At 33.2% G+C, this 13057-nt stretch overlaps 1 protein-coding gene across 1 annotated transcript; it reads left to right on the forward strand.

Moving 5' to 3' along the window:
- The first annotated feature begins 8834 nt into the window (after nt 1–8834).
- Nucleotides 8835–12674, forward strand: LOC128206451 (schlafen-like protein 1). Its single transcript, XM_052908876.1, has 6 exons — nt 8835–9276; nt 9713–9870; nt 10152–10304; nt 10882–11048; nt 11244–11483; nt 11858–12674. The coding sequence occupies exons 1-6, from the start codon at nt 9173–9175 to the stop codon at nt 11945–11947; spliced, it is 912 nt and encodes a 303-aa protein (XP_052764836.1). The 5' UTR covers nt 8835–9172; the 3' UTR covers nt 11948–12674.
- The last annotated feature ends 383 nt before the right edge of the window (nt 12675–13057 follow it).

The following is a 13057-nucleotide window of genomic DNA, read 5'->3' on the forward strand; positions in this document are numbered from 1 at the left end:
GATTGTCTTCATTGTCATTTTTCTTATCAATAATAGATAATCATTATTTTGTCAGTAAGTATACCGGGACAAGCACGAATGAACTTTCTGTAAGACTAGAGCATAGGCATAACAGACATACAAAGACAGTCTACAATTACCTCACAGTCAATAAATATCATTGTGACACAATAGTCCAGTGTCACTTTTCCATATTTGTCCTCAACGTTCTACATTACATTTACAAGTCATCATTTATCTGTGGAATAACTATGACTCTCTAGCTCGAGAGTAAAAAACCAGACGTGTTGGCTTGGAAGCAAGAACCAGATTCTCGGAGCTACGGGCTATCGGCCCTCACCTCAATATTCAACTGACTACGTCATATCCACGTAATCTCACCTAGCTACCTTCGTAGCCTAGGTATTTCCTTAGTTAACTGTTCGGTTGACGATGGCTCATATCAAGTCCGAATATGTCCGGAACAAATATTCTCTGATACGATTTGATTTAAATAAAAAAAGAAAAAGAATTTTCGCGAAATTTGATACAGCGACTGTTTTTATCACTCACCGAACAAAATAAATATTATACAAATTCAATGCAAAATAAAGCAAAATTGTGGTGTTAACTGACACCAATTGTACATTATTCTGCTCACAATTAGTAAGGCAACTACATATATTTTACTTGAAATAAGCGCAACACGTATGTTATTCGGAAAGTTTATCAGATTCACCTGGATTCTTATACATTAAACATTGTCGGCAAGAGTAACCATCAATTGATAATAATTACCGGAGTTGATCTCTGCACACTCTAAATGGTGTATTTAAATTAAACAGGTACATAACCCTGTTGTAAATGGGACAATCAATGATTATCGCAGCTGACTTCGATATTGAAACATAACAACTATACCACCAAGTTTCCTTTTATTATGTTTTGATGATAAATACTTGAGAACTGTCCGCACAAGAAATTAACAAACGATATTTAATGCGAAGTAATATTGTAACTCCTGGGTCAATGGGGCGATCTTTCTCACGATCGCACGTGTCACCAAGATTCATGATGATTCGATAAGATTAAGCTGACGCTGACGCTCAACGCAACTCCCTTCATATCGCTCATTCATTTGACACAAGAAATATACAAAAAAGTTAAAAGGGTCATTTGTTGCGTTGCACATTCCACTGTTTTCTATGGCCAGACTCAATAAAAATTTATATTAAAAACTACAGAAACAAGCCCAGTAGTCGTAAGTTTAAAAATAAAACCCGTTTAATGGCATGGGGTCAACGCCAAAGACATAGAACACAAAAACAAACAATCAGAAACCATAAACATGTAACAAGAACACAAAACTTCTCAAACAACGCACTGGTTATATAATAAATAAAACTAGGGGTGTTTATCAAGGATTTTTATGTACCGCCTTGGAACAGTCAGTAAAATGTAAATTAACTGGGGGTTAAAACTACTTTTCTGTGCACAACCTCGCTCTTATTAAACCAAAACAAAACCGAATCATTGTCATACTACAACCACAATTTATATCAAACAAAAAGCAACCCCTCATCTTTCAGTAGGAATTAAGTACCTATTAATTTACTTACTTTCATGAAAATAGTTTTTTTAGACTTTTTGTGTTATGCCAAGATCCTGCCAAATTTGGGAATTTTCATTATTGTTCATGCTTTAGTTGCCATAGCAATCGCTAAATGATAAAAATACATGCATTATGTGCGTTGTGATCTTCGTTCAGCATACCAAGTTTCATGCTATGTTTTTATCTGAAAAGAGCGCAAAGGTTAAGGGACAGTGAACAATACAAATTTCACTAATTATAAATTCATAAACAATTGCCGAATATAAATGTCTGTTTAGTATTGACTAATGGTTAACAACGTTACGAATAACTAAAATTGCGGATCTTGGTCTTCTGGTTATTTTTTTTCAATCTGGATGATTTTTAAAATTTTCATATTTCGGATTTATTTCAAATTGCTTAAGGAGAAAAACAATGATATTAGTTCCGTTATTTTCTGTAACAATCTACAATTCGGGGCGTACATTGTTGCATACAATATGAACACGTAAAACGTTAGATTTGCGAGCCGTGAAGACAACAACATGCACAACTTGGTCAGCTTGATACAATGAGTTTTGGTGAACGTTTGATAAAAGTTCCAGTTTTTAAGCAATTTATATATAAAAGACTACAGAAATAAGCTTTATAACCAAAAGTTTAAACACAAACCCGGTTTAATGGCACAGGGTAAACGTCAAAAACATAGAACACAAAAACAAAACATCAAAATCAAGAAACATGGAACAACAGCACAAAACTCCACAAACAACACAGTGCTAAGTCATAGTACTATGTCATAGTAGTATGTACTATGTCATAAACTAGGTGTGTGTATCACGGGATGTTAGGTACCGCCTTGGAACGGTCAGTAAAATGTAAACTTAATGGGGATTTAAACCATTTTAAAATTTAAAAATGCATTCCAATCGCCATTATCCTCAATGACGAACGTCATTAAGGGGAGTTTATGTTATAACATTTGTATGCAAATTGCCCTTACATGTCAAGCTACTTTCAGTTATATTTCGCGCCACAGATAAACTTCCTTGTTCATTATAATTGTTCAAATAAATTATGCGCTAACGCCAGTATAAGCATTATTAACCTAAGGATATCGTAACTAACATTCGGGTCTATGTAATGACGATGTGGTTGATATTCTATTTATAGAAAAGAAAAAAAAAAACGGATTTTTTTAATATTGTTACACTTAAAATGTACTGGTAAAAATTTATTGAATGAAAAAAGGATCCTTCTATTGAAAACACATGAAACTCACAAACTTTGTATCAATAAATAAATGATCATTTTCATTAACATGTACATGGACTTACGAAACGTAGAAAAGATACCATAGGATAATTTAGTTTAATACAACCTTGAACATGTTATAGGGTATCTCGTTTTGTCAAGTTTAAATCGAATGTATATTCTTTACATTGACAACTTGTGTCTGATTGTGCAATTAATGATTATTATTAATGTAGTTGACGCTTACCTTGTGAGTTTTGTTAGAACATAATTATAAAGAACTAAATACTTCAAGATTGGCATTAAATCAGATATCACTTGCTTTACGTGCCACAGTGACACACGTTACGAAGAACGGGTTTAAAGATGTTCGTGTCACGTATTTGTTTGCTGTCAGAACCGCGTTTATCATCTTAAATATGAGATATGAACTGATTTAGGGAGGCTTGGATGTATAAAGAACAATGTCGCGTTCTACTTCAAATGGAAATGCTTGCGAAATGGGCAGAAGTAATATAAAAACTCAAATCTAGGATCGGAATCAGCCAAAGCCTCCTTTGTCTGGACCAGCGCAGGCACAAACTTTTTCTCAACTGCCTTTGATGTTCAGGCACGCACTCGAGAATTTGCGAGAAACTGGGGTCAGGTACTTATATATACTATAGAGTAGGTTTTTTTTTAACCAAACTTCAGGGATTATTCTCATTTCAACTAGGTGAAATTTTAATTGTATTTGGTAGACGCAAACCCATAACAATTGTCCATGCAAATAAATAGTTTCCGAGTTGATAGATGTTCATCCAGGCATTCATGTAGAACGTATGTAATTCTCAGGAAAACTTATAGGGCAGCATATCTAAATCGGGAACAATTGGAAACTATTGAATCAAAGCTTAAAATAGCTGAGAAAAACACATATCGGAAAGATGCACCCGATGCTCTCCATCTAAGGCAGCTAGCGTAGAGCTCAGGGTGTTTTGATTTCACCATGCACATTTCAAAGATTTTCTATAAAGTGAGATCATAACATATACGTTATTAGGTGCGATTACAAAGAATTTACGTAAAAGGGAGCGTAACTTACGGGCGCAACTTAGGGGCGCAACCTTTTAACGTTCGCTTCTCGCTAAGAAGACAAATGTGTATAGCATATAAACCGAAGAAGATTTTAACGATTTGGAATCCAAAATGGGGGATTTTTAGCGTGATTAAATACTTTTTTCTCCGATATTGACATAAATGGTAAACTTAGACGATTTAAATCCGCTAGTGGTTATGCCTACATATAAAGTGTATAAAGACGTCGTCATTTGTAATTTATCTATTCACTGGATCGACAATGATTGATTTCTTCTTCAAATATTTGCCTCTTTGAATTAGTATTGGAGAACATATTGGAGAAGGGGATCGTAGCACAGAATTCAAAGAAGGAACAGGGTTTATTCACCATGAATTTCGTGCCAACGTTGCGAAATATGTGTCAGCTTTTGTCAACAACCATGAGAATGGAAGGCTATTCATAGGAGTAAATGATCGAGGTTAACTCTAACACGAACTTACATTTAAAATGCGATCGCCGTTCAGCTGAATACTCTGGATAGGCGTTTAAACCTCTTATAACACAAATCAGGATATGCAAGTGTTCCAGCAGGCAGAGGATTTGTTTATAAGTATCCCTAGTCTTGGCCTTAAGAAACATCGAATAAATAATTGATTCACGATACTACAAAGGCTCATTTTAGATGTTTCTCTCTCATTTCCAGTAAAGAAAATTATAAACGGCTAACCCCCATTGGAGTTCTTTTGAAAAAGGACTGTCACATCTCTTTTTCTAACCCTAGGTCACGTGATAGGCTACCAATTGGTAAAATCCCTAGAAGATCGTCTTCGGATTCAAATTGATGATGCAATCAAAGATTTAACGCCGAATGTATTTCCAAACGACTACTCCGTCGCCTTTATACCCGTAGCAGATGAAAACGGCTACATAGCATGTAAATCACATATTTTTTATATAAAGTGATAATGTTCCTTTTGATGTTCTGAGGCATTTCAACTTGAAGCATCACACACACACACACACATACACACACGCACGCACGCACGCACGAACAAACGCACGCACGCATGCACACACGCACGCACACACACACACACACACACACACACACACACACACACATGTATACACGTTGAGTAGCCATTACACATTTATTATAAGCCCTGATGAGCTACAAGCGAAACTGGTCGGCTTATTAAAAAAAGAATGCCCATGTGATGTTACTTTATTATTTGATTATATAGATTCTTGAACCGGCACTTCATATATATATATTAGTTCTTATACATAAATTTTGAAATGATATGTAAATATGTTTAGATGTTAATTACCTATGTAGTTAAACGTATGAAATATCGTGTATAATAATATAACCCGACTAATTAAAGACTGGGAGAGTAGCAAAATATCTAACTATATGCCAGTTTTGTTGAAACAAAGTACGTTTACACTTAAGTAGCGTATTTTGTTCTCAATAGTTTCCAGGTGTTTAAACAGACCATAGATGAAATCCAGAAAATTCGTGCCATACTTGAATCACAGCATAAGAAATCAAAAGTGTGTACAATATCCTAGAACGGTATATGAGGTGTTGTGTTCATTCACATTTTACATTGACAGTTTCTGTTAACGATTCAATTGTAGAAACACCTCAAAGAAGTGGACATATTTCTATGGTTTAAATAGACTAACTGATTTTTTTAGCAACGTTTATCGGAAAACCTTTATTAACAAACCCCAATTTGGAAATACTCTTTTGAACATAATTATATTAATTCATGCCTAATTAAAATAGTCAACATGAATTGTGCTCCCATTTGTATTGATTTTGAAATGATTGTTTCTATATCTGACCCGAAAAGTGTTCGTTTGAAGTTGTGAACGACAATATAAGTGTGTTTTATCTTGTATAGACGTTTTAAGAACAAAGTGTGTTTATCTTGTAAAGACGTTTTAAGAACAACGTGTGTTTTATCTTGTATAGACATTTTAAGAACAAAGTGTGTTTTATCTTGTAAAGACGTTTTAAGAACAAAGTGTGTTTTATCTTGTAAAGACGTTTTAAGAACAAAGTGTGTTTTATCTTGTATAGACGTTTTAAGAACAAAGTGTGTTTTACCTTGTAAAGACGTTTTAAGAACAAAGTGTGTTTTATTTTAAGAACAAAGTGTGTTTTATCTTGTAAAGACATTTTAAGAACAAAGTGTGTTTTATCTTGTATAGACGTTTAAGAACAAAGTTTTTTTACTGCAGTAGTTTCGCTTTGCAATTTATCAAATTGCTTGCTCATTTTAGTAGTGTTATGTTTGTATGCTGATATCCAGACACATCATATGTATGCCTTACAAGGATTGTCTGCATACGTTTTATTTTATTTGTTAAACTCTGTTTAAGAAGGTAACGATCTTTGTTAAACTTGTTGACATTTAGTTATTTTATATTATTTTTATATACAAACACCAAACAGCAACTCCCAGTTACTAAGTTAAACATCCATGCCTAAAATAATTCATCGTAACACGCATTTTGTTTACATTTAAACGAAATAAATGTTTCGCTGTCCGACCCTATAAAACGTTGAAGAAGGTTCAGCTTTTTTATAGACGTTAAGCAAAATAGGTTTTAAATTGCTGTGGTTTCGCATTGCATCTTGTTTATTTTGTAGTGTATGTATGCTGATATAAAAATTATCAAATATATGCATTACAATGTCCATTTGAAAAAAGAAATCATTTTAGTCCTGTATTTGTATCTAAATTGATTCTTGTTTTGATAGATTGTTAATTTATTGATCTCATTTCAATTACCAATAGTGCATTCCCCAGTATTGCTTTTCCAAGTATTGCTTGTCATATTTATTGAACATTTTGATAAATAAAATGTATATTCGTTTGTTTTTAATCATTGTTTATATAATCATCATTGAGCTGTATGTTAGAACTGAACAACATTAACAACACGGACAAGCACGGATGAGTCAATCTACAAGACATCATATTCAATAAATACCAGTTAAGGGCCTTCCACATTGTAACATTGGATTAAGAATGCTAAACATTGAAATGTTTACAAATTCATATTCAATTTAGTTTTGAAAAAACAACCTAAACATTAGCTTTTCATTTGTATTCATTTATTTTTTTTAAAAAGAAAGAAATATTTTATTTTATTTTTTTTTTTTGGGGGGGGGGGATCTGTCGACAATACCCGTATAAATATGTTTATGTGCCAACATTCTCAGCAAATGTTGTGTTGTCGTGATGGTACAATTTTAAAAAAGAACGATATCCAATAAAATAGTGAAAGATAGTGAAATCAATTAATTTCCTGTTACAAAAATGCAAGTATATTTCGTATAATAGAAGCAACCACAACAAAACCACAAGACAATGATGATTGGGTTGTCTTGAATGTTTTTCCACAAAAAATATTCATAGTGTAGAAATACTTTTACAAAATGATAACGTACGCTTTTGAGCACAAATTAATGATGTTGTTTTTTTGCCTTTCTTTTTACTAGAAATGTATGTACTATTTGCTTTATCTTGCGCTAAAATGTGTATAGTCTAGTAATAGTTTTAATAATATTGGTATTTCAGCGAAATGGATGTCTTACATTGCGGTGAAAGTTTTTTGAATGAAATTTATTCTAACCCCAACTTTTTTTTGTAAACTTTCATCTTTGATATTTATTTCAAATAAAAAAAATAGGGGAAAACTAATTAATAAATTTGAAACATTTGCAACAAACTACAATTGAGAAAGTACAATATTGCATCGAATAATATGAAGCGTAATGACAACTTAAAACTAACTTGGTCAGTTTGAAGCACTGAGTTTTGTAAATATGCTATGAAAGTACAGTAGTTTTGAGCAATTATTTATTTTACAGTTTTAAAAAGCATTTCAATCGTCACGCCTCTCAATGACGTAAATTCAATGAAAAAACTGTTTCTGTTTTTGCATATGCATATGTATATATAGCAACGTGCAATTTTATTTCGAGCCACAGATACATTTCTAGTGCATTTAAATGGTTTAAAATAATTATCACTTATCACCAGAATTGCATTATATTATATTTGAAATATCGCAAGCGTAACATATATTCGAGCTTATGCACTAACTATGTATTCCAAATTTAGGCTGATAAACTTAGTACAATGATGCTTTTTATTATGAAACTCTATGATCACACAGTTTTAAACCTTTTAAGGCAGACTGTGTGTGATGTTTTTGGTTTTTAACGATGACTGCATCGTATCTTTGAAAAGTATTTGCATTAGGTGCTCTGAATTGTTTCACTCCGTCTGCAGATAGAGTTGGGATCTCTAATCATTGAAGTACTTGGGGTTTACCTTTTCGTTTATTATTATTATTTGTTGTATTGATAAGTTTCCTCAAGTTAATGCATACTTTGATAAGATTTATCTTTTGCGTTTTATCTTTATTAAGAATTGTTGGGATAAGAGTGAGGTTTGTGCACATAAACTGGTTTAAACCCCCAGTAAATTTACATTTTACTGACCGTTCCAAGGCGGTACTGTTTCTTGTCTGTGAATATATATTCTATGTCTTTGGCGTTGCCCATTGCCACTAAACCGGGTTTATGTTTAAACTTTTTGCTACTGAGCATGTTTCTGTAGCTTTTTGCATATATATTGAAATAACAAAATGAAATAGCACTTATTTTCTGTTGGTACGCTTATTAAATAACGTTTGTTAAATTCAGAGGTTTTTATTGTTGTATCAAATAAAAGAAAATTCACTACATGAGATAAAACATTAAACAGATCTCACAAACATTCCTGCTTGCATCAACAAATTATTTATTATCGTGGTTAACGTGTATTTACAAATCGTTAAAAACGATACCATAGCTCAACTCAGTATAGTGCAGCCTTAAACGTGTAATAGGGCATCGCATTTTTGTAAACTTCAAATCGAAAGTAGATTGTTTACATTGACAACTTATGTCTGTTTTACAGATAACACATTATAATTGGTGCAAGGACGTTATGTTATGAATTTTGAAGAGGTTTCACGTATCTAAATATCTATAAATCACTATACAGTATGCTTCAAAACAATCATTGGAATTAATAAAGATATTAATAGTCTTTTAAATTAAATAACATCAGTGTCACAGTTTCAGTGGGCGTAATTAAGTGGCACACGTCAAACGCAAAGGATTTAAGATGTTTATGTTATGTAATTGTGTGCTGTCGGAACTGTAGTAATAAGCTAAAACAAGAAAACGTTCGGCTGTTCATGGAAGTGGATGAGAAATGGGCAGACGAAATAATAAGAACCGAAACTGGGTTCAGAATCATCAGCAGCCTCCAATGGCTGGACCGGCACGGGCGCAACCTTCTTCGCAATTACTGTTTAGGTAATTAATTCAATGTTCTTTAGAGTTGTTATTGTTTTCAACCAAATCTTGGCCGGACACAATGCTAATTCCAACAATTTGAAGCTGAAAATATAATTGGTACGCTCAATGACTGCTGGTTTTGGCATGGTGCTTTATTGAGCGAAACTGTTCGCCAATGCACTTTACACCACTTCCCCTTAATTAATTTAAAAGGATAATCAAGGATTCCTGTTGATCATGAGTGATTTGTAAAACAGGGCATTTTGGGTTATTTTGAAAAGATTCGTTGATATTTTACATCTAAATTGGGGATATACCTTTTTTAGTTGTAAGTACGTCGGATGCCCACGAGTATCTTATGCATCCCACTTTAATGGGTATTCGAATTCATTCCGTTGATGACTGTTTACAAATACATCGATAACTTTTCAAGTCAATTATTTCTGTTTATCAGGCATGGAGAACACATAGGGTCGGAGGATCGTAGCACAGAGTTCAAAGAAGGTCCAGGGTTTATCCAAAACGAATTTCGTGCCAACGTGGCGAAATACGTTTCGGCATTTGTCAACAGTCATGAAAACGGAAGACTATTCTTAGGAGTCAATGATGGAGGTAATTCTAACATGAAAAATGCATTTAAATTGAGACTGACATTCAGCCGCCTTACTTCTGATAGATGTTAACCCTCTAATTACACCTACCGTGGTATGAAAGGCTTTCAGTAAGGGGATGGGTGTTTTTTTCCAAGTATTGGTGTTTAAAATACAATGAAACAACAAGACAATAATTGGTTCAGTGTTTTTCAAAGATTCATGAAACAGAAAGCGCATGTTTCTTTCAATGTTTGAGCATTCTGATTATTAACATGCATAAAAATGTTGGTTATTTTGAAGGATACGTGACAGGCTACCAATTAAACCAAACACAAGAGGATCGTCTTAGACTTCAAATTGATGATGCGATCAAAGATATAAAGCCGACTATATTTCCGAACGACTACTCTGTCGACTTTACACCCGTAGCAGATCAAAACGGATATATAGCGGGTAAATCTCAAATATATACATGTGAATACTTGTTTCTATGTGTTGAGGCATTTGAGCGAGCAGCTAGTATTGTGGTCGTTTACATGTTATATAGAGTTATGCAACATATAATATATGTGTCAATGCCTGTAAAAAGGGATACAAAGGTGCAAAAATGACATTTGCTCTTTTTGGTAGTTATTTATAGAGTACATCATTAGAAACAATTTGGCGAAAATTTGAGGTCAAAATCTTAAGTACTTTTGTTGTTATGACAATTTAAAGAAGCACAGGAGTCGATCAATTTATCGATGAAAGTGTCAAAAAGTGGCATATTTTTTAGATAAAGAAATGAAACAACACATGTTTTTTATGTCTTTATAAATTTGTAGTTATATATCTTACACAAAATAACATATTATTGAACTGGTGACAAAATTCTTGTAAAATTATGATTGAAGTTTTAAATGGCAATCAAAATGTTACCATGACAACCACAATACGATGCAATAGTTTGCTCAGATTGTTTTATAGATGTTATACTAATGTTTATTCGGGTGCAAATCTTTTCACTGTTTCCTTAAATGGACGTTTACAGAAGGGTTTAGATCAGGATGGTACTTCGTTGTGATATGTATCATGGTCCACGGGAAAAGTGTTAACACGAATGGTCAGCTCTACAGCACACTTCAAGGCACCTTTATGAGAAGAGACGGCGGAGTGCAAACTTTGAACGCCCAGGATATACACAACTTCTATCAAAGAGTAAGGGCGCTTGCGGCATTAAATAGAAGGGCAAAATTTCCTTTATAAAGAAAGATATAATTTTTTCATTTTCTCATTTCGCATTTACGATTAACTCACATTCGATACAATTATTAAGATCATTTAGAAATCAGTATTACTGTAACAGATTTTGATAGTACTGGATAGTACTAACCTATTTCCGTACCGTATTAGAAACATCTAACTGAGATGGATCGGCTGAAAAATGATGTCAGCAACCTAGAACAGAGAAACAAACAAAAAGACAATGAGTTTGACAGAAAAATGCGAGAAATGGAAAATAGACACAAACAGACGGAAGAATCGCTTGAAAGAGAAAAACGTGAACTGCTTGCCAAAACTAGTGAACAACAAGAAGTAATAGAAAGGTTAAAACAGCAACGTGAGGAGACTGTAGAGGTCCGAGGAGCAGAGGTTGGTATAATGGAGTTGTTATACTTCACGATGTATGAACGCCAAACGGTTTCACTTTACGCTAAAAAAAGAAAACTGTTTTGTTTCCAACCATCAGTTCGAAAATAGTCTGGTTTTCAAATTGTGTAAGAGAAATGTTTAACATTAAGCGAAGCATTAACAGTATACCGTCTTATTAGCGTCCAATCAGCGTACGTTAATGTGCCGTCGACAACTAGTACAATGCAATCAAGAAGATAGAGATTATTTTAAAATAACATGTGGTTTATTGATGTTAACTTTTTCGTAAGTAAACGTTTAAAAGATAGTACAAATGTAATATGCATTTTTTCAATCACTATAATAGACAGCATTGTTTCTCTTCATTTTTTCAGGGGTCAAAACAGACCTTAGAAGAAATCCAGAAACTTCGTGCCATAATTGAATCACAACATAAAAAATCAAAAGTGTGTTCAATATCCTAGAATGGATTATAAAGTACTCTGTTCAGTCACATTTTACATGGATACTGTCAATAAAGATTTGCTTGTAAAAAAAATCAAAGAAATGCGCCAACTATTTCTCAAATAGGCAAAAGGGCCTATCTGAAATATTTTATTATCACAACGTTTTTCATTCAACCTTTGTTAAAATTGAGTTACATATATTTTATTACTTTTTATAAACAAACATCAAACAGCAGCTTGCAGATACTCAGTTGAACAGATTGTGTAAGTCCGTACCTAAAAAGATCAAATGTAACAAATATTTATTTTTTTCACATTTTAAACGAATTGTTTTGTCCATTTCCAATCCTATAGAACGTGAAGGAGTTTGAACATACTGTTCAAGATGATATAGTTGTGTTCTGTCTTTTTATAGACGTAGATCAAATATATTGTCATGTGGTTCAGGTTTGGCTTTGCATTCCATAAAATTGTTTGCTCATGTTTATTTTTATCATGTCTGAATGCTGATATCAAAACATATCATATGTATGCATTGTGAGGTTTATTTGTATTTTTTTTCATTTCAATTGTATGATTATGTTCTTTTTTCTTCTTGGCTTGATAGCTTGTTTCTTCAATCATTGCGTTCATTGATCTCATTTGAATTGCTAGTATTATTTGTTCCTTGTATTGCTGGTCATAGTCAGTAAACATTTCCATAAAAATATACTTGAGTTTTAATAAACTATACAATAAAAGACTGGAGACTGCGTTTTTGCGCATGAGTCAACGTGCATGGGGAACGCCAGATGAGATATTTAATATATTCTTACATATATACATTATATATTCTTAGGTGTGCAAACCAATGTAATCATAACCATATGAACTACCAGCGTGTGTCATTATTGTGTGGATGAAAGATACTTGGAAATGTAGCAGGCGAGATTTGTCACGCTCGCACGTGTCACCAATAATCATGGTGGTCCGACAATATTTAGCTGACGCCAAAGTAAAACCTTTTATAATGCTCATTCGGAGGACAAAATATTGAAATTCAAAACCACTCCTAATGACGTTTATTTTTTATTGTGTTTTGTAGCTACACATGCGGTCGGTGCTCTATTGAATGGTTTCGAACGTAAT

The sequence above is a fragment of the Mya arenaria genome, chromosome 10 (genome assembly GCF_026914265.1).
Source record: "Mya arenaria isolate MELC-2E11 chromosome 10, ASM2691426v1".
Classification (NCBI taxonomy): Eukaryota; Metazoa; Mollusca; class Bivalvia; order Myida; family Myidae; genus Mya; species Mya arenaria.

Excerpts from the sequence above, each read along its gene's own strand:
- LOC128206451 (XM_052908876.1), top strand. The coding sequence starts at position 9,173 with ATGGGCAGACGAAATAATAAGAACCGAAACTGGGTTCAGAATCATCAG. Across the intron at positions 10,305-10,881 it reads TCAAAACGGATATATAGCGG|AAGGGTTTAGATCAGGATGG; the intron begins GTAAATCTCAAA and ends GGACGTTTACAG. Across the intron at positions 11,049-11,243 it reads TACACAACTTCTATCAAAGA|AAACATCTAACTGAGATGGA; the intron begins GTAAGGGCGCTT and ends GTACCGTATTAG.